We start from the raw sequence: 21,759 nt of genomic DNA, 5'->3' as shown, positions 1-21,759 counted from the left end.
TGCAATAAAAGTACAAGTTCATTACTAGATGAACATATATGCACATAGTACTGTTAACAAGAACACAAATAACCAGATAGATGCTATAGATTTTTTCATGTAACATATGATGAAATCCTGCTGGTGGTGCCACTGGAGCATTTCTGGTAGGCAATGTTGCCGCTTGGCTCAAGTCCAGCAGCACAAATTAGATGAGGTCCAATTCTCACATGGCCCAAGCAGCAAATGTGCATGCTTCAAACTTTGCAAGTTCTAATGTGCATACAGTCTGCTCGTCCCAAAGCCACTCTTCATCAAATTACTGCATGCAGGTAGCAAAAAATAACAAGTCTAAGTTACATGCTTATGATTTGGTTTGAACTCCTGTCCAGAAATTTAAATAGTGAAAGGGAAATAGTTAAATTTTCAAGCAACTTTTCTTTGAAAAGGAAAATAAAATAAGTAATCACTCTTTCAGTGCCAACATGCAAAACATAAATTAATTGAGACGTTATGCTCAGTCAAAGTATACGGTACTCAAATCTTATTTCTTGGTTCATAATTGCCAACAACATAGACCAAAAATTAAATTTGAATGACAGACTGAAGAAGCCAGAAATTCTAAACCAATGTAGAATCTTAAGGCTAAACATCTTGCAGTTTTTCTTCAAGGTTAATGTATGAAGGTGACAAGGTGTGCAACCGAACATACCTGCTGAGCCATTGACATCGTAGGGCATCCATCTGATGAGGCTCACCAAGTCCTTTTGGGCCTAACAAGTCATTGTGTGATCCAACTAAATCTTCTTCATTTTAGTGCACTCAAAATTGATTCACTGCACAGAAGCATTCATTCAGTGAGTTCAAATTCTTCTCCTCCTACACATTCCTCATCCTGCTCGCTGCACGAGTCACTTTCCCTACTCCTCCTCCTCCTCCTTGGTGGCAATGCCGCCCTCATCACTGCCGAATACTCCTCCCTGATAGTAGCAAGTGGATGTGCATGCTTCGCGAGCAGCAGGCTTCCACCACCGTAAGCTTCCCTGAGCACAACTGTCTGCGTGCCAAGCACTCTAGAGAGGTAAAAAATGCCTGGATGGCGCTCGAACACCTTGGTGAACTTCTGCGGCATGCCGAGCAGCTTCCTCATGTTGCTCACATTGCGGCGCTCCGTCCTCTTCGCCACCGTGAGGTGCAGCAGCTCATGGAACACTCCTACATTCCTCTTCTCCGACACATCGGTGCGGCGATCGAGGCCTGAGGGATCGGCATAGGGGCTGGTGTACGGAAGCGCCTGCCATTCTCTCAGCCAGTTGATGCACTTGCTTCTGAGACCAAACCCTTTCGTGAAGCTCACCGGGAAGGGGAGGCAAGTGGTGTCACCGCCGCCGCCGCCAGCGGTGCTCTTCTCGAGCTCGGAGACGGCAAGACCGTCGTCCCACCAGAGGAGGCGGAGCCAGACGCGCTCATCGCCCTCGGGCTGGTCGAGGGCGAAATGGTCGGGGTAGCGGCGGAGGATGGAGGCGCGGTAGTCGCGGGGCAGGCCGAGGTCCCAGCGGAGGAGGTCGACGGTGTGGAGGGGGAGCGACCGCGGCAGCGTGAGCATGAGGAGGCGGCGGAGGCGGGACACGAGGTCGGGCTCGGATTCGACGAGGCAGTCCACCTCCCGCCGCCGGAGGTCGAGCGCCGCGTCCGTGAGGGACACGCCGCCGCCGCGGCGCAGCGCGAAGAGCGTGTGGTACCTGGCTAGAAACGCGTCCACCCCGTCCACGCCCCCGAACGCCCTGCGCACAGAGCTATCGGCGAGGAGCTCCGGGCGCGATACCCGGTGGCCTGGCCGGGCGGACACGACGTCGAGCAGGTGGTGGGCGGCGCGCAGGTCGCGCTCCCGCGACACCGCCCCGTCGAGCGCCCGGTCCTTCACCCACTTCAGCTTCACGTTCACCAGCGTCGCCCGCTGCTCCGCCGCGAACGCCGGCGCCTCCGACCACCCCCTCCTCCTCCTCCCCCCCATCCCCCTCGCCGCCCGCAGCCACCGCCCCGCCATGAACACCTCGCGCCGCTCCGCACAAGCGGAGGAGGTAGCACACCAATGGGCCTAGTTAACAGAACCAAATGGGCCTCGGCCTAGTTAGCAGAAGCAAATGGGCCTCGGCCTAGTTAAGCGAAGCCTTCGATGGGGGGGAAGGGGGGGGGGGGGGGGGGGGATAAAGGCGTGTGCGTCTCCATCGGAGGAAGACGACGAGAAGCGAAGCAGCGAGAAGAGAGGTTGGTGTGGTGAGCGACGATGGCGATGGCGTCGTCGTCGTCGGCGTCTGCGGCGGCGGCGCGAGGGGGGAACCTGGTGGAGGAGTGGAGCGGGCGCGTGAAGGCGCTGGAGGCGGGGTTCCGCAAGTGGATGGCGGAGCAGCCGACGCACATCGAGGCCGCGGTGACCACGGCCGTGGGGGCGGTGCAGGGGGCGGCGCTGGGGGGCCTCATGGGCACGCTCACCGCCGACGGGGGTTCCCCGTTCCCGACGCCGCCGCCGCCGCCCAACGCGAACCCGCAAGCCATGGCGTCCTTCAAGCAGGCTCAGGTTGCCAACGCATCTTCTACCCGATTCTCCTTTTGGCGCATTTGATGAATTCTTCGTGAAAAAAACTGATGTTTACTAACGATTTACAACGTGCTGTATCAAGATTGCAATCTAAACACAACTGGAACAATCTGCTCTTTCTTTCGTAGATTCGGCTTACTAAATTGATTGATCATGATACATCTGTATGAATATCGTTAACAACGTAATGGCCATTTATAGAGTGGGCTATCTTGCTAATGCGTGATATTGCTCCCGGACTGCAGTTTGAAGTTTTTCTATGTACAAAACTACAAATTGTTTCTAGAGCACAAAGATCGGTTAGTCTGGCATAGAATTAGATGCTGGTGAAGGGAGCCAATTCGGTACATCAATAACAAAGAATGGAGAGTGAAGTAGATTAATGGTTGTAATGTACTAGAAAATATATTCATTTGTTTGACCACTAGTTCCAAGCTTGCGTGTAGCTATAGCACAGATTTCACTTTGAGATTACAATCTAGTAATCTACAATAGATTAAAAGGCTCACCCATGAACTATATAATCATGAACTTAATTTTAGGGTGGCATTTTTCATGTTGGCCATATAGAGGCCACACAGATGTCTCCCAGTATTTGAATTTTTACACATCAAGGTTGGATCTATTTGTAGGCTTTAGCTGGTGGACCATTGGTGCAAGCCCGGAATTTTGCAGTTATGACTGGTGCAAATGCAGGCATATCTTGTGTAATGAGAAGGATACGTGGTGGTGAGGACATCCAGGGCAGGTGAGTCTTGGAATTTCATCTAGATTGGCACTACATTTAAAAGAACGCAACTTATATAACTAGTTTGGTGTTTGATATATGCAAATTAATCTTGTAAATGCTTGATTGCGATTTCCAGATATGAACCATTAAAGACAGGGATAAATTGTTCATATTCAGATTTCTGGATGGAACTATTAGTTCGAGTTAATAATACATACTCGTTGCTTTATTCTAGAGAAATAAATGTCTTTTCTGTATGTGTAGCATGGCAGCTGCTTTTGGTTCTGGTGCTCTGTTCTCCATAGTTAGTGGAATGGGAACTCCCAATCCAGTTGCAAATGCAATTACAACTGGTGCTGCTTTTGCAATATTTCAAGGTGGCTTTTTCATGGTAAGAATCTAGATGTATTTGCTGGTTAATGGTTTTTGTTGTCATTTTCCTGCTCGTTCCATTTTATTACTAACCTTTGACATCTTCTGTACCCTGAAGTTGATTTGGTATGTCACTATTTGTGGAAATACAATTTTATCCTCCTTGTGGAGACCTGCTATAACTTGGCAGATATTAACGACTCCTGAAATGTTTTGCTTAATTTAGGAGTATATTTCTGACAATCTTGCTTAAGCCTAGCTAGAGTATGTAATTCATATGGGTACCGCATGTATACTTCATTTTATTTTGTCGGTTGAAGTCTATCATGTATGGAAATGATGAAACAGACTAAGTATTTATGACAGCAATGAGCTTTGGCAGTGTCACCATGCCACTTTTTTTCTTTCTTGTTAGTTGTTACAAACTCCATTTTGAGGTATCCATAGAGCTTGGCTAGACATGCAAACCTCCTAGCCTTAGGCCTCCAGAAGTGAAGAAATTTGGTACAAAAGAAGCTACTTTGCTGTTTATGGAAGTATTTGGATAGGACCTTGACGATTTTGGATGGGATACGCGAGAGCAAATTATAGTGAGTTTAAATTTGAAACCCATATTCCGATGAAACAATTCTGTTGAAGTACAGGTTCTATAAGTATTTTTCTTTCTACCTTGTATCTTTGCATGTGGAATTATCACACATAATTTTAGTAGCACATTTTGATTTTAGTAAATTTACTATTATTTGGTTATCTTGTCACTAGCCTTCAACCATTGATATGACGTTTTGATGTTTTATCCAGTATTCCTTGTAGCTTACTAGTTCTACCTGTTAATTCATTCTGTTCAGATTGGGCAGAAGTTCTCAAAGCCACAGAGCGAGGATCTGTACTACTCCCGTGCTAGGAGCATGCTGCAAAAACTAGGCCTCGAGAAATATGAGAAGAATTTTAAGAAGGGTCTACTCACTGATCAAACTTTGCCTCTCCTTACCGACAGGCAAGTCATTGTTTTGTTTGTAATCAACACCATTTCTGAAGAAGGAAAAATTTACATGTCCACACTAATATGTTGACTGCTGCTTCAGTGCTCTGAGAGATGTGAAGATTCCCCCTGGCCCCAGACTTCTGATACTCGATCAAATTAAAAGGTTTGTGAGCGTCCCTCCCCAATCCATTCAACTTAAATGATAGTTTTATATTCAAAAATTAAGGACACGGAACTAGTTTTGGGACCCAATGCAAGGTAGGCCAAATTTCTGTCTGATGTCATTTATATTTTTTTTTCCAGGGATCCTGAGTTTGGAAAAGCACGGTGAAGCCTCTCAGCCCTTGGCTCATGGCTCCTTGGATTGCGTAGGACTGTATTATCTGAAGCTATGCCATCTTTGTTTTTTTTTATGATATGCTTCCTAGGCAACGTATTCATCGTAAAGGTTTTTTTTTTTTTTTTTAGTGGGGGGGGGGGGGGGGGGGGGGGGGGGGCTAGTTACTGTTGGATGGTAATTAGTTTTTATCTTCCTATTGAATTTTCGCAACTATTAGTTACATGCTTGTGATACATTGTATACATCCTGTTCAAGAGGCAGATCATTTGCAAGGCGAATAAAATGCTTGCGAATAAAATGTTTTTGTGTCTAGTAAAGGCATCGGTGATTCTGTTGTGTCAACTGACAAGGAAAAACTTGGGATGTTGTACGTGTCATTCTACGATGTTGAGAAATTAGTAAATAGGATGAGCAACATCTAGCAGATTGGGAATGTGTTGTGTGGAGACCACCAATTCTAACCATGCAAAAATTTGATCAAACTTGATTTAGTCTGCAAGGAATGAAATTCACAAACAGAGATGTTAAAACTTGATTTAGTTTGAAGGAACGAAATTCAGAAACACAGAAATGAACAGAGTGAAACGGTGAAACTTCAATATGTAGTATTTATACTATACGTTCTAATGGTCGTAGATTTCATATCTTCGAAATGAATTTGAGCTAGATAGTGAAGTTTTATATGTACGTATATTCAAGGATTTCAATAGCACCTCCGCGTATGTTCTTTTCAGTTTTCACATATAACTTAGGTTGTGGTTTGTATAATTTCACCACACGGATGGTCTCTCTGTATGTATGTCCCACAAGATTGAGTCGGCCTTATTATATACTCTCACGTCTCATAATATAAGAAATTTTATAGGGACGTGACACTCTCTAGTATAACGAATATGGACAGGCTTTATATCTAGATTCGTTGTACTAGAATACATCATATCTAACCAAAATCTTTTATATTTATGAACGGAGGAAGTATCCTTGTAAGCTACTCCATTAAAATAAGTATTGTTTCGTGAATACACAGAACAGAAAATTAATGACGAATCAACGATAACATTCCGCAACTATGGTTTCAAAATAATATATTTGATCAATTGAACAACAATATACAGTTGGGTACAAGTTTTAAGACATTTATATGCCCGAACGAATCCCTTAACTGTTATGTACATAATGAAATATATTCCGTGTCTACCTAAAAAAAGAATTAGTAATCTCGAAAGAATAAAAAATTAGATCTCTAATGTACTAAGCAGTATGCAGAACTTCAGAATGTCCGTGTCGGATCAGACAACTGGACAACCTTCTCATTCAGGTGGCTCATGCAAGGTTTCCCCGCGGCATCAATATCCATCAGTATCGTGTCCCCAGGCTTGTATTCGCCAAATAGAATTGCTTCGCTGATCACATCCTCAATCAGGTGGGTGACGGCTCTCCTCAGTGGCCGCGCACCGTAGCTCTTGTCATAGCCTTCTTCGCAAATCAGGTCCTTCATTGCATCGGACACCTCAAGGCCTATTCCAAGGGCTAACAGCCTACCCTTCACTTCTTGTAGGATGATATCAAGAATTGCTAGCATCTGCAATCATGTAAATGGGGCATTAGTTTCTCATCTGATCAGAAGCTGCAGAATAGGAATTAGCATTGACAATTATGTCACTTTAGTTGTGTGTCTAACTAGTTGCATAGCTAAATAAAATATTTTATCAGGTATTTATAGTAACTGACTAACGGAGTTATTATTATATAAGTTGACTAAGCATATGTAAGATTTTTTTAAGAAATTCAGGGCCAAGAGTAAGAAACTAACCTGAGTTTTCTCTAAGGGACGGAATACAACCATCTCATCGATTCTGTTGAGCAATTCTGGACGGAAAAATGCCTTCAACTCTTCCATTACTAGAGATTTCATTGCAACATATGAGCTTGATTCAGTATCTTCTGTCATGAAACCCATGCTTCGTCTTCCCTTTGAAATTGATGTAGAACCAACATTTGATGTCATGACAATCAATGTGTTCTTGAAGGACACTCTGCGGCCCTGTAGTCCACACAAAGCTCTAACGTAAATAAAACATATTCGGCATATGATTATGAACTACTTTAAATTTCATCCGAAAACAATGAGAAATATAAATGCAGAACCATTTTTTAGTTTACTTTCTAGGGATAGAACATTGCAAAAAATTGTCCATGTAACTCTACTATTTGAAACTTACTAATGGACATGTAACAAAGCAGTTGCATATCAGAATCTACTGATGTAGTACCTGTGAGTCCGACAGATGCCCATCTTCAAAAATTTGGAGAAGAATGTTGAAAATATCAGGGTGAGCTTTCTCTATCTCATCAAGTAATACTACAGTAAATGGCTTTCTCCTGACAGCTTCTGTCAGAGTACCAGTTTCACCATATCCAATGTACCCTGGAGGAGAGCCTATGAGCTTGCTCACAGTGTGCCTCTCCATATACTCGCTCATGTCTAATCTAAGCATAGCAGATTCCTGTTTACCAGAAAAAACCCTTGTCAAGCCACATTCTATGAATCATATGCAAATGTGTCAAAATAACCAGATCACAACATGGATAGAATGACTTACCGATCCAAAATAACTAGCTGCTAGAGCTTTAGTAAGCTCAGTTTTACCAACTCCTGTCGGACCACAGAAAAGTAGAGTGGCAATAGGTCTGTCAGGATCATTGAGGCCAACACGTGATCTCTTCACCGCTCTAGATATTGCCATAACAGCATCATCTTGACCAATCACACGCTTTCTGAGTTCATCATCTAGTCCTACGAGAAGCTTTCTATCATCAGCAGTTAACTGCTGGACTGGTATCCCTGACCACAATGAGGCAACTCTTGCAATTTCCTCTGTTCCAACTACAATTGGTCTGCATTATTCCAATAAAGTTCCATTGTGAGAGGACAGATAATGGAGATTATAGTGCACATGTTGTCATGAGAAAACTTACTCCTCAACTTGGAGTTCAGATGTCAACTCATTCATGTCCTCGCTTGGTGCTTTAATGGCAGCACTGCCATTCTCTTGACGAGGGGAATACTTCATCTGGTTTGATGACACCTGAGTAATTTAGGACAGAACAGGTTATATATTTAACACCTGATGATGGACCAAACAAAATCATCATATAACAAGTAGGAAATGCCCCATTACCACTTCATGCATGTTTTGAGCAGCTCTTATCTCTTGCCAGTATTCATCTGGCGACTTTAAGAGGATTGAAGACTGCCCTTCCTTCTTCCTATTAAATGATTCCATTCGAGCTCTACTGCCAGCTTCATCAATCAGATCGATGGCCTTGTCAGGGAGCTGCCTGTCAGGAATATATCTTGCTGACAGATAAACTGCTGCATTGATGGCTTCTAAGGTAAATTTGCATTTGTGATATGTTTCATATTTTTCACGAAGACCAAGTAATATCTTCACAGCATCATCCTGCAATGTGTTCCAATTGTGGTTGAGAAACAAATGTACAAGTAAAATTACCTAACTTCATTATGAAAATATCTGCAATACCTGACTAGGCTCCTCTACTAATATTGGCTGGAAGCGGCGAGCCAAAGCCTTATCCTTCTCAAAATGCATTCTGTGTTCATCTAGAGTTGTAGCTGCAATGCACTAAAAATAAAAAGAAATATTGCCTATAAGATAAGAAATATGGTTGTTAAGAAAGATGTTCTTTCTTTCCTACATAGAACAAGAGCGTGTAGTAAGAAACATGATAAATGTAATACCTGCAATTCACCTCTAGCAAGTGGGGGCTTCAGCAAGTTGCCAATGTCAAGGCCAGCACCCTTACCCTTTCCAACAGTGCCAGATCCAATAAGATTGTGAACCTCATCAATGAAAAGAATAACATCCCCTGCACCAAATTTGGAGGCAACCTTGAATGTCAAGATCAAATCCAGAAAGCCTTATGTATGATTTAACATTCAGATAGCATTACTAGCTGACCTGCTTCCCGGACTTCACGAATTAAACTAGTAACCCTGGACTCTAGTTCACCTCTTTCTTTTGCACCAGCAATAAGTAGACCAACGTCCAATGACATTATACGCTTTGCCTGTGTGGTAATTTTAAATGTGAGAACTGAGAATACTATTGTTGTAAAGCTGAATTTTACAAAACGAATTTTCTTGTATCATCCATCATTTGCAATTCAAGCTTACCACAAGGTAAATGGGGACATCTCCATTTGCAATTCGAAGAGCCAACCCTTCAGCGATTGCAGTTTTGCCAACACCTGCCTCACCCAAAAGAATAGGATTGTTCTTTGTCCGTCGGCATATTATCTGAACTACTCTTTCAATCTCCTCCTCACGGCCAATGATAGGATCAATAAACCCGCCACTAGCTTGTGTGGTCAGATCTAAACAAAATTGATCAAGCGCACCCTTTTCTGAAATGGCAAACATGACAAAGTTGCATTCAACTTCCTTAGCCAATACCATCAACAATCATGCATATGAGCTTCAATAAACAGCAGCTTCCTGACCTTTCTTTGAATTTAAAGATTTCGAGAAGGCAGATCTTCCAGCTCCAGCAGGAGATTTCTTGGGTACTTTGAAAGATGATGCTCCTGCAGGTTCTCTGCCATCTTTCGCAAGCTCCGCTTGGAGTCGGGTAAGCGCTACTGATGCTAGTTGACTCGGATCCGCTCCCAAGCTGCAACAAATAACAAGATCTATTTATGTTGGCATAGACGGTGAAAAGGACAGGGTAACAAATTATCATGGTAAAATGATTCCATCATATTGTTTCCATAAGTACAGTGAGTTACATTCATTAGATCCTCTCTGTACCAACTTAAACTTTCGGTATAGCATTAAAACACTGATTGGTGATGGATTATCCATGGACTTTTTCTAAACTAGCTAAAAGGTTATATTACTATCAGATGACAAAATGGTGTGTGTTTCTTATGAGGAACAAACAAACAATTGGAGTGATTGTCGTTGTGCTTACAAGAGACAAGTGGCATCAGAGTGGATCGGATGAGAAATTGAGGTGATAATGAACAGCAGCAATAAAAATTTCCTAACAGAATCAAAGCGGATATAATAGTAAGCTAAGCAGTTTAACAGCTACCTACCTCCTGAGGAGGCTGTTGGTGGTGGGATCGTCGAGGGTGAAGAGCGCGAGGGCGAGGTGCTCCGGGGAGATGAAGCTGCAGCCCATGTTCCGGGAGAACTCCACGGCGACCTCGAACACCCGCTTGCAGCTGCCGGAGAAGGGTATGTCCATTTCCAGCCCGGAGCCGGACGGCGACGGCGCGCCGGGGGTCAAGTCCCTGGCGCCGATGCCGCGGCACTCCTCGCGCGCGCGCTCGATGTTGATCCCCGACGAGAGGAACCCGCCCGCCGACCGGTCCTCGGCGATGAGCCCCAGCAGCAGGTGGCGCGGCGCCACGGCGCCCTCCCCGAGCCCCTTGGCCTCCCGCTGCGACAGCACCACCGCCTTCACCGCCCGCTCCGTGAACCGCTCGAACACCGCCCTGACGACCGCGCGCCGCGCCCGCCGCGCGCCCGCCTGCTGCGCGTGCGCGTGCCCGCCGCGCGGCGCCGGGCGCAGCGGGTGCGCCAGCACCACCGCCCTCCCGACCCCCACGGCGCCCCACCTCGCCGCCACCGCCGCCGCTGCCGCCCCGGCCGCCGCGAACCTCCTCCCGGGCACGGCCGACGACGTCGAGCAGCAGCACACCTCCATCGTTCGATCACCCGCCGCAACCGCACCAACCAACCACTACTACTATCTTTAGCCCCTCTCAATTAATTCAACACAATCAATCAACGAACGAACGAACTACGCACTTAACAAATGCTAATAAGCTGCGTGATCACGTTGCCCACGTATCTGTAAATACTGTAATCTAGAAATGTAGCGGTGTACGTATGTATACTCCGTATTTCTACGATCTACCCCGAGTCCCCGACTCGCTGGAGGAGTTGTGGTGGGTGAACGAACGAAATCGGTGAATTGAATAGCGCGGGGTTGGACGAGGGGGGGTATAAGAAATACCGGGCGGAAGGCGAAGGGAACACGCAAGGAAGGAAGGAGGGGGAGGAATTCAGTTGGAAATGGGGAGTTTGGGACGGTAGAAAGGGATCGGGGGTTTGGTTTTATCTGCGTGGGGGGATCGATCGATCGATCGGTTCTACCGCGCCGGCTACCGCCGTACGCCACCACCCACCCCCCCCACACCGCGCGGTCAAAAGGCGTGGCGCTCCGTCCGACTGCGACGATTCCCCCCGCCACGCCGTGCGCGGTCTGCGCGATCGCGGCCGTCGGCGGGCTCTGATGATCGGCGGCCGCGGCGCGGGGGAGGTTTGGACTTTTGGCGTTGGCCGCTGTTTCGGCCGTTTCCGGGGTTGCCGTGCCGTGGCGCGCGCGGGCACGACCCACATGGCTAGCTCCTCGCCCTTGTCGACTTGTCGACGTCGCGCGGGGGACTTCTCTTCTAGTATATATCGGCAACGTTTCGCGGGCGCGGGGCCCCGTGGTGGTGTCAGGTCAGCAGCTGCGCCCATTCCGTCCACGTGAGCAGCTTCCCCAGTGCGATGTACTACTCGCCGATCGATCGCTCACGTCGGCGCATGTGTCACGGCGCTTCCGCGCCGCGCGACGTGGCCGGCCGACGCATCGCGAACCGAACGGAACCCGGCCTGCCTGCTAGCCGCGCGCGTGTGTGCACAGACCGGAAGTTTCTTCACCGGCCGGCTACACCTACGCTACACGTGTCACGTGTGTGAAAACCACATACAGTTCCAGTTTTCCACCGTGTTTGTCTGGCACCGGGAGCTAGAGAAGGCGCCCAAGGTGGGTACGCACGTACGAGCTGACGAGCATATGCCGTGTTGGTACGACAATTTGGCTCTTTCCAACGAGGTTTTTGTGTGCTTTGTTAGCCATGCATGCTGCGTGCGTGGTGCTTACAGATTACAGCGTTTTGCTTGTGCTCTTTTAGGGAATCTCATCCGTAGAGGGCAGTCTAGGTAGCGTACGTGTTGGATTCTCTCACTGTAGTCTCCACAGATCCGCCGCAAAGTGCCAAAGTGCCAGGAACCGACTTCTGAACTAATCCAGGTGTGCAAGCAAACAAAGTATACCTAATACCTATACCAACTGCCTAGCTAAGTAGTAGAGTATAGCAGTACTACTAGTACTAAATTGTAAACCATGCGTGAAGATATCTTAGGGCCTATTTGGTTTCCAGGGACTTATTCCAAGTCACTGTCACATCGGATGTTTGGACACTAATTTAGAGTATTAAACATACATTAATTACAAAACTCATTATATAACCTTGGACTAATTCGCGAGACGAATCTTTTGAGTCTAATTACGCCATGATTTTGACAATGTGATGCTTCAATAAACTTTTGATAATTATGGATTAATTAGGCTTAAAAAATTCGTCTCGCAGATTAGCTCTCATTTATGAAATTAGTTTTTTTACTATTCTATGTTTAATACTCCAAATTAGCGTCCAAACATCCGATGTGACATGTGCTAAAAAGTTTTAGCCCCATCTAAACACCCCCTTAGCCATTTTAAACGCCGTTTCAAATGACACGTTAATTAATTAGAATTCCTAGACAGTATATTAAGAGAGCATTTGCGTGGCATATCTTTACTTCTCAAACAAAACTAGCTGGATGAACCATGCAATAGTGTGGCTAGCACACATATAAAGTTATTAAAGTTTTTATACATATGTTTTTTTTCAAAAATTGTTAAACAGTCGTTTCGTCATCTTATAGCATATTAAAAGAAATTGAATATCGGGTATCCAGGCTTTTAAGAACTTGTTTGGTTGCTGCCTGAGGGCCCTTTCCACCCGCCTGGCCTGATCCACCTCAGGGGTGTAATTAGCCTCGTCCAGGCGACCAAAATAGGTGGCCTGAGCTCCAGGCGGCAGCATCGGTTGATAATCACCGCTGTAATGCCTAACAAGAATACACGATGATGCAAACCACCACCGCCTCCTTGCTGGATTCCACCATCGTCGTATTGTGTTTGGTCCGTGCGATGCAATCAGAAGAAACACTTTTTTTTTTTGGGAGGGTTTCCAATCAGAAGGAATGATCTATAGAGATTAATGTTGTCTAATGGAAGTGTTATAAACACTTTTTTACTCAAAGCACACTGTTTTGCGCCTACTAATTTTCCTCGGGCAATCGTGCCTAAAAAATCACACCAATCGACCTCTTATTTCTTGGTCGTCCCTTTATTTACTTATCCGGCATGTCACGGGTTCTATTCATTCTCCTTAGCACCTTTGAAAATCGTATCTTATAACTTTTAGAGTTTATTTTCTCGTTGGGTTTCTTTTTTATTGTTTTTAAAAGTCATGTCAAAACACGCTACCTCTTTATTGTTATTGCGATTGTAAAAATTGAACCTGGTCAACATTGGGTTCTTCTTTTTTTTTTCATTTTTAATTTTTACAGTCCCGACAACCTCCATGACCCTAGTGCTTCACGGCCTACCCTCCGCCTTTCCTCTTAATCATCATTAGTATTCTTAAAATCAAACCTAATCGTCATTGAGGGGGTTTTATTTATATTTTTAGATGTTCCATCAACCGCCACAATACTACTCTTTTACGGCTCGCTCACTACCCATTCTCTTTTTGGTGGTATTTGCGACTGATGTATTCTAGATGAGCTGCTTTCAAATATTTATTATTTTTTATTTCAACTTTTTATTATTTTTAGACTACGTTTCTACTTAAAAGCTTTTTTTTCTAGTTTCGGAATTTATTTTATTTTTTTATTTTAAATTTTAATTAATCTTGTATTATATTCTACATGGACTATTGATTTAATCGTTTACGATTTAATTATAAATTTCAGCTATTTTCAATTGTTCCTACTTGAACACTCAATTCTAATTTTCTAATTTATGGAATTATTTTTTTTTATTTTAAATTTTAATTAATCTCGTGTTGTGTTATAGTCTTATAGATGATCGCTCTTTTTAATATTCCTTTTTATTCCTCTAATTTTAGTTATTTCTAAATTGTATTCCTACCTAACTCTTATTTTTTACTTTTCTAACTTCTGAATCTATTGTTTATTCTAAATTTTAATTAATCTCGTGTTATGTTCTAGATGGATTATTTTTCATTATTCCTTATTTCTATTTTGAATTCCATTTAATTCTAAATTGTATTAAAAACATTTTATTTCCTTTTTTATAATTTCTAAATTTCATTTATTTTTTTATATTTTAGTTAATCTCATATTGGTTTTATATGCGCTATTATTTCAATATTCCTTATTTTAAATTCCGAATTTCAATTATTTTTAAATTTTATTCTTACTTAAACTCTCATTTTCTAATTTTGGAATTTGTTTTATTTTTATTCCTAATTTTAATTAATAAAGTGCAGTGTTATAGATGGACAGTTATTTCAATATTCCTTTTTCTATTTTTAATTTTTGTTATTTCAAAATTGAACTATCTTTTTTTATTTTTTAAAATTTTAGTTAATTTTGTATTGCGTTCTATATAGGTTCTTATTCTAATATTGCTTATCTTAATTTCGAATTGCAGTTATTTATAAATTGTATTCTTACGTTAACTCACTTTTTTCTTTTTTAAATTCATAATTTATTTTATTTTTTATTTTGAATTTTAATTAATCTTCTATTGGGTTCTATCTGGTTTCTTCTTGTAACACTGCTTATTTTTAATTCTGAATTTCAGTTATTTTCTAAATTGTAATGCTATTTAAACTCTTCTTTTATTTTTCTCCGATTAATATAGAAATTTCTAGCCTCCAATATAGTGTCTTTTTCCAAGAGTGTTTTAATTATATGATAGATTACGTAAGATGGGGAGAATTTACTATTTGCCACTCTACCAAAATATCACTGCTCAAATGCCACCCAAGCATTTGGTCGGACGCATTTGGTCGGACGAAAATTTCAGTTCGTTCTTTTGATTTTATATTTAAAAATCGGTCACTTAAAAATGAAGACATATCTACTCGGTTTCGGTCCGTTTAGTCTAAGGCCTTATTCAGTTCCCAAACGAAAAATATTCACCCTGTCACATCGAATATTTAGACACATGCATGGAGTACTAAATATGAAAAAAAAACTAATTACGTAGTTTGCGTGTAAATTGCGAGACTAATCTTTTAAGCATGATTGCGCCATGATTTGATAATGTGGTGCTACGGTAAACATTTGCTAATGATATATTAATTAGGCTTAATAAATTTGTCTCACAGTTTTCAGACGGAATCTGTAATTTATTTTATTATTAGTCTATGTTTCATACTCCAAATGTGTGTACGTATATTTGATCTAACACGTCAAAAAAAAATTGGTTTGCGAACTAAAGACCTAATGTTTGGTCATGACTGAAATGACCAAAACGTTTTGATTAAAAAAAGTAGCCGTCAATCAATCCATCATGACGATCAGCGGCCGGGCATGACTCAAATGACAGAGCGTCGATTAGGAACACGCATGAGAGACTGATTAGAGGGAGGCATTATAAACTAAGGGGATGTGTAGTTCCCGAAACAAAAACTTTTCCCCATCACATCGAATATTTGGACACATGCAAGTATTAAATATGAAAAAAAAATCAATTACATAGTTTGCATGTAAATTATGAGATGAATCTTTAAGCCTAATTGTACCATGATTTAACAATATGATGCTACAGTAAACATTTGCTAATAATAGATTGATTAGGCTTAATAAATTCGTGGCGGAATCTGTAATTTGTTTTGTTATTAGATTACGTTTAATACTTTAAATATGTGTCCGTATATTTGATGTGACACGCAAGGGCAAAAATTTTTTGCCATCTAAATAAGCCCGAAGTGTTTATTTTTGTCTTAGGCATTATAAACGTTATATCACTATGTTTATGTTATTCGGTCAAATTGGTTAATCTAAGCCAATGACCGAATTTTTCAAATTAAACTTGGTTAGTTAAAAATTTATGAGCGAATTTATAGAATGGGGCTGTCTATATAACTTGTGACAGAAAATCACACCTTCTATCATTTAAATTTTGGACCATTGGATATGCTTCAAGATTTGTGCAGGCCACTTAACCTAACTCCTCTCCTCCTTCCCCTGTTCAGATCACGCTGCCACCATCCTCCTCCTGTCCCACGCGTGATCCCCCGCCGCCACCGCCCTACCGTGTTGCCGCCCGCCTCACTGGCTGGCAGGAGAGAGTCAACGGCGCCGGCGAGGTCCCCCCGGTGAGCCCCCTCCCCCTCCCCTCTCCTCCTTCCCCCCTCTTTCTCCTCAAGGCGGCGACAGCGAGGTGCCCCTCCCCGCCGTCTTCCCCGTCTCCGGCAGCTCCCCGCCGCCGGATCTGCAACCACCCGCCGCCTCCTAACCGCACGCTTGCTTTGCCCCCGCCGCCGACGCCAGCCTACCGCCGCCTCGCCGCCCACCGAAGCCCACCGCCCACCGCCGGTCCTTCGCTGCCCACGGCCATCCCTCTAAGCCCCGAGAAAACTCCCCTCTTCCCCTTCCCCCAACCCTCCTTCTACCCTCGCCCCAACCCCAAACCCTAACCCGCATGCTCCCTATCGGAGCTAGGGGGTGTTGCCCTCTAAGCCCCGAGGAAACTCCCCTCTTCCCCTTCCCCCAACCCTCCTTCTACCCTCACCCCAACCCCAAACCCTAACTCGTATCCTCCCTATCGGAGTTGGGGGGTATCGCCGGCGCTGGAGAAGAAGGGGAGCCCGCCGGAGTTGGATGAGAGAAGTAGATGCACGAATCTTGGCATGAATCCAATGGTTCAAAATCCATAAGATTTTGTCCTCAAATTTCATTCAAAAGATATATAGCAATTCCATTATAGAATTTATGTTTCGGTCAATTAATGTTACGATGATTGGTTATGTTCGGAAGGCTAATATATGGCTGTGGCATTTCAACCAAATGTTGTCTTGGGTTGTTTTGGCGTGGTTGATGTTGGAGAAAATATGTAGTGAAAAATACATACGTAGTGGAAACTTGGAAACTACTGTTATATAAAAAATGGACGTCCGAGATTTTTACTCGTGATGACGTGGATAGACGTTTATTTTTTTATCGAAAGGTAATTTTCAAGTTTGCGTTATGTATATGATTTCCACCGCGTATTTTTTTTTTCCCTTGACGTTGGCTGCTTCCTAGCTGCAGCACAAGCCACCGAGCAGTTCATTAATTTAGGCCGTGTTTAATTTCAAACTTTTTTCTTTAAACTTTAAATTTTTTCATCACATCAAAACTTTCTTACACACACAAACTTTTAACTTTTCCGTCACATCGTTTTAATTTCAACCAAACTTCTAATTTTAACGTGATCTAAACACATCCTTAGTATATGCATTGCGTGCAGAACCAATGCATATGCTTTGACTGTTTGATTAGTACTGCTAGTCATCTCTCTCAAATTAGAAAGAAAAGAAGGAAAGAAACAAAAGAGTGTAGAGAGGTACTAGTACTACTCCACTCGGTCCACTATGGCATACGGTCGAGGAGGTTAATTTCGTTGGCCAGTACTCGACCGGACCAGATCGCGATGGCAAGCACGCGCGGCGCGGTTGCACACGCAACGCAACAAAGCGACCGGAGTAAGCTAGTAGCTAGAGCTTAGCTTCACATGCAATGGCGTGCGGACGAAGTCGAAAGAGATCAAGTGCCAGTTCTTTCCCTACACGATTTGATGTATCTCGATATTCCGATGGCAGACGCACTGTTTTCCTTTTCTGTTTGGAGGTTTCAACGCACCGTGTGCGTGCTTTATTTAGTTCACACTGAAGTTTGAAATTTTAATTAAAATTAAAACGATGTGACTGAAAAATTGTGTGTGTATGAAATGTTTGATGTGATGGAAAATTAGAAGTTTAGAAAAAAAATTTTAGAACTAAACAGGGCCCAAGAAAAAAAATGCATGGCCACTCAATCTGTCTTACTCCTAGGAGTTAGCCCAACCTTTTCCTCCCAATTTCACTCAACACATTGCTCCTCTTTCATCTAGTCTATTTTTCTCGGAGATATTTTTTTGGATCTCCAGCTAATGAAAGATCTTGAGTGGAATTATTTAAGTCTCCATAGTCTAGACACACACTTGTCACATCCCTTGTGGCCTAATCCAAATAATTGGGCTTGGCCCATATGCAGCCTACGACCACCAGGCTGGTTGCATGCATGCCTGGATTGGATCCAGGCCTACAGGCGATGGATAAGCCTAGATGGCCTCCTGCCTCGGATGGCCCCAACTCTGGCTCATCATTTTTATGGGCCGGAAAATCCTTTTCCCCATAGATGGGCTGGTATGGAGGCCCACCGAAATAGGAACCAAAGGTTAGCGCAAAAAGTCTATGGAGATTCTCTCAAATACAGGTCCAATCAGATACGTATTCCTCAACCGCAAAACTGAATATATCGATCCCTCAACTATTAAGGCTCTATTCGATACTGGAGGTTCCCATCCGGATGCGCATGGAAAACGGAGCGATACATTAGCGGGTGATTAATTAAATATTAGCTTTTTTTTTCAAAAATGGATCAATATGATTTTTTAAGCAACTTTCGTATAAAAACTTTTTACAAAAAACACACCGTCTAGCAGTTTGAGAAGCGTGCGCACGGAAAATGAGACAGAGGGGGCTGGGAACTAGAACTAATGAACACAGCCTGAAACTGATAGAAAATGACTCCCTTGACTCCTTTGAAAATAGTTTTCACTAATGTAGCTCGTTGACTTAGTCCAACCAGTCGAGTTAGTATGTAGGGCATACATGTCAGCTTCCCCTCCTTTCTTTTTTCTTACTTTTCTCCTCCTTTCTTCCTCTCTTTTCCCCCAAACGAGCGGAGGGGCACATGTGACGAGCTCGAGTTGGAGGACAACGGTCGATAGCTTGAAGGACGGAGCTAGGAAGAATGGGCTAGGAGCAAGGCACAGTGTGGCCAGCGACGGTGGCGGCACCTGGATGAACTTGTCGTTGGGGTCAGTCTCAGTGTGCTTGCTCTTTATTGCGGGCGCGTTTATTGGCTCCGATGTGATGAAATATAGCAACCAATGTGGTGGCTAGATCTGGGTGGAGCGGGCCTCGACTATGCCACGACCACCATTGCAACGAGTCCACAACCTCCTTCCTCTTTGCTGCTAGCTGATGAGTCCATGCTACCTTGAGTTCCCACCTCTGCTCTTTTCCATGGACGTCACCGGGCGCTGGCCCTGCTGCCCGTCTCTCGTCCTTAGGGATGTCACCTTATTGGGCGCTTTCCTCTACCTGGGTTTGGACGCCAATGCCTTCCTAGCACCGACTCCAAGTTCGATGACCTCGTGCCGCCTAACCAACTAGTGGAGGAGGGAGGAGGGAGGAAGGAAAAAGAAGGGATGGAGAGGGAGGATGACATGTGGGCTCCACCTTGTGACTGACATTGTGGTGTCCACTTATTTATTTTTTGGTGAAATTACCGATGATATTTGAGTCCCATTTAGCTTTTTTTTCCCCTGATAGTGATTCACGTAAGTTCTGCGTTGATGAAAACTTGGTCAATGTGCCACGTGGACACCACGTCAACGAAAACCACGCTTAAAACAACCAAGAGATTTTTTTTTGCACGGTTTTAAAAGTTGGAGGAGTTGATTTACATTGTTTGGTGGTTGAAGGTATCAGCTCCGACCTGTTGACCTATATAAGAGGGAGTCACATTGGACTTTTTCCAAGATTAGCGAATTGGGCGGGACGGTTTTAAAAGTTGGAGGAGTTGATTTACATTGTTTGGTGGTTGAAGGTATCAGCTCCGACCTGTTGACCTATATAAGAGGGAGTCACATTGGACTTTTCCCAAGATTAGCGAATTGGGCGGGACGGTTTTAAAAGTTGGAGGAGTTGATTTACATTGTTTGGTGGTTGAAGGTATCAGCTCTGACCTGTTGACCTATATAAGAGGGAGTCACATTGGACTTTTTCCAAGATTAGCGAATTGGGCGGGAGGGAGGTTCATGGTGGGCTGAAACATAAGCAAGGAGGAGCCCATCTCCTAAGAAGTAAGGACAGTATTACCTATATTCGTCACACATTGTTAACAGTGAAATTTGGTAAGCTCAAAGTTACCATCGGTTTAGAGTCAGTATCGGCTTCAAAGTTCTAGAATCAGCCGATGGGAGTCAAGTCGCCACGATGTCGTGTTCTTGGTGGAGTCGGATCAATCAAAGGAAGCTTATCTAGAAGAGTTCGAGTTCAAGAAGGATGCGACATGACAGTTATCTATTAATTAGGCTTGTTAGTTTCCTTTTATCTTTAGGAAAGTGTGTTTAGTGTCCAATAAGGACTTTATCTTTTCCTTTTTAGTTTCTTTCTTGTCCGATAAGGACTAGTGTCTCCCTATGGGTATAAATATGTACACCTGGGGTCATTGTAATCAATCTCCACAATCAATACAATTCGGCGCATCGCCACCTTTTACCTTTTCTACTTTATTTTATCGTCCAGCGGAACTTGGCACCCGACGCGGGGCTGCATCGTCTTCGATCTCCGGCGAAGGGGTAAGTCCAATGTTCCGTCGGCCCAGGCAATTGTCTCATCTACATCGGCGTCGTTCAAGGCTGCATCAGTACATTCGACCTCTTGGATTGCTCTGGTTTGGATGATATATTTGCCTACCTATTTATCATGTCTTTGTTAATCTAGTCTTAGTATATCAATTTAGCTCTATCGGCTGTCTCTCGCTTTAGGGTTTCTGCCGGTATCGGCTAAATCGCGTTGCTAGATTAGATTAGCCTAGGCATCTACCACCCTGAAAATCAGTCAACGGCTTGATTGTCTAGATATTATGTTTCTTTTCATACTTAGTGCTGCATCAGTTAAATTTGATCTACTAAGTCGTGCTTAGAACCATAATCTCTAGCCTGCTTATTGATTGCTAATAAGGGTTTCATCGGGGTTTCAGCCGGTGAGTTATCTGGACGTTGCATCGGCTCATAAGGATTGCATATACATATAAGTTGGATTTAGCCGATGACAACAAAGGCTTCACTGTTTAATCTAATCTTGTAGATTTCATGACATCGGACCTCCAGCCGATGTGTGCTTTGACCTTCGGATCGATGCTTATTTATCATATCATTGCTAGCCGATTGGTTTATACTGGATTATATTGTTATTTCATTACATGGTCATCAGCCGATTGCCTTTATATCATTATCTACATGGGATATATAGCCGATTGCTTAAACCCTATCGATATCGGCTGGTATCGGCATTGGCTATTATTGGCTATCGGCTGGAACTACTCCATCGGCTTGTCAGCCGATCAGCTGTTTTGATCTACTATTTGTATATCTTGTCAGTTGCAGGATCAAACTGACTGGCATGCCCGCATCTCGTCAATATTTGGACCTGCACAGGAGTTAAGCAGATCTCCCAGGCCGGTGTGTTCGATTTTTTCGTCAACACACATATAATTTTTACACATTGTTTTTAATTATTATATGTGTTTTGTATTTATTACTAACATGTTTCCAAAGTTGATGTAACTACACATTGGAGAAGATAAAATTACACACACATGACTTATGATACGAGAGAACACTCTCTGAACATCATCTCCACAGATATCTTGGTTTGTCACGCGAAAACTGTCCATGCGAGAATAATTTGGGTGCGCTATATTCCTCAGATTCCACAGGCATATTAGAGCGCAAATGATAGGGGCCAAATCACAACTTTGATACCGTGTCACC

At 43.5% G+C, this 21,759-nt stretch overlaps 3 protein-coding genes across 3 annotated transcripts; 1 reads left to right on the top strand and 2 right to left on the bottom strand.

The window, feature by feature from the left end:
* Positions 1–2,026, bottom strand: LOC127761882 (protein WHAT'S THIS FACTOR 9, mitochondrial-like). The gene is made up of 2 exons (XM_052286218.1): positions 692–2,026; positions 1–301 (listed from the first exon to the last, which is right to left on the bottom strand). Exon 1 carries the CDS (start codon positions 2,024–2,026, stop codon positions 830–832), a length of 1,197 nt encoding a protein of 398 aa, XP_052142178.1. The 3' UTR covers positions 1–301; positions 692–829.
* A 170-nt stretch (positions 2,027–2,196) lies between these two features.
* On the top strand, positions 2,197–5,340 carry LOC127761883 (chloroplastic import inner membrane translocase subunit HP30-2-like). Its single transcript, XM_052286219.1, has 6 exons — positions 2,197–2,557; positions 3,211–3,326; positions 3,573–3,699; positions 4,529–4,677; positions 4,766–4,828; positions 4,969–5,340. The coding sequence occupies exons 1-6, from the start codon at positions 2,267–2,269 to the stop codon at positions 4,994–4,996; spliced, it is 774 nt and encodes a 257-aa protein (XP_052142179.1). The 5' UTR covers positions 2,197–2,266; the 3' UTR covers positions 4,997–5,340.
* Positions 5,341–6,073: 733 nt separating this feature from the next.
* On the bottom strand, positions 6,074–11,135 carry LOC127761881 (chaperone protein ClpD1, chloroplastic). The gene is made up of 12 exons (XM_052286217.1): positions 10,127–11,135; positions 9,530–9,699; positions 9,204–9,433; positions 8,989–9,097; positions 8,769–8,896; positions 8,551–8,652; positions 8,188–8,469; positions 7,985–8,094; positions 7,609–7,903; positions 7,279–7,512; positions 6,819–7,049; positions 6,074–6,587 (listed from the first exon to the last, which is right to left on the bottom strand). The coding sequence occupies exons 1-12, from the start codon at positions 10,738–10,740 to the stop codon at positions 6,276–6,278; spliced, it is 2,817 nt and encodes a 938-aa protein (XP_052142177.1). The 5' UTR covers positions 10,741–11,135; the 3' UTR covers positions 6,074–6,275.
* Positions 11,136–21,759: the final 10,624 nt, after the last annotated feature.

Source organism: Oryza glaberrima, chromosome 2 (genome assembly GCF_000147395.1).
Source record: "Oryza glaberrima chromosome 2, OglaRS2, whole genome shotgun sequence".
Taxonomy (NCBI): domain Eukaryota; kingdom Viridiplantae; phylum Streptophyta; class Magnoliopsida; order Poales; family Poaceae; genus Oryza; species Oryza glaberrima.
This window is presented reverse-complemented; position numbering and strand designations above follow the sequence as displayed.

What these genes read in the sequence shown, in the direction of transcription:
- LOC127761882 (XM_052286218.1), bottom strand. Translation starts at nt 2,026, where the DNA reads ATGGCGGGGCGGTGGCTGCGGGCGGCGAGGGGGATGGGGGGGAGGAGG.
- LOC127761883 (XM_052286219.1), top strand. Translation starts at nt 2,267, where the DNA reads ATGGCGATGGCGTCGTCGTCGTCGGCGTCTGCGGCGGCGGCGCGAGGG. An exon ending in CGTCCTTCAAGCAGGCTCAG is followed by an intron (nt 2,558 to 3,210) that starts GTTGCCAACGCA and finishes ATCTATTTGTAG; the next exon opens with GCTTTAGCTGGTGGACCATT. An exon ending in TTGCCTCTCCTTACCGACAG is followed by an intron (nt 4,678 to 4,765) that starts GCAAGTCATTGT and finishes CTGCTGCTTCAG; the next exon opens with TGCTCTGAGAGATGTGAAGA.
- LOC127761881 (XM_052286217.1), bottom strand. Translation starts at nt 10,740, where the DNA reads ATGGAGGTGTGCTGCTGCTCGACGTCGTCGGCCGTGCCCGGGAGGAGG. An exon ending in ATCTTTAAATTCAAAGAAAG is followed by an intron (nt 9,434 to 9,529) that starts GTCAGGAAGCTG and finishes TTGCCATTTCAG; the next exon opens with AAAAGGGTGCGCTTGATCAA. An exon ending in TTGCTAGAGGTGAATTGCAG is followed by an intron (nt 8,653 to 8,768) that starts GTATTACATTTA and finishes TTTTATTTTTAG; the next exon opens with TGCATTGCAGCTACAACTCT.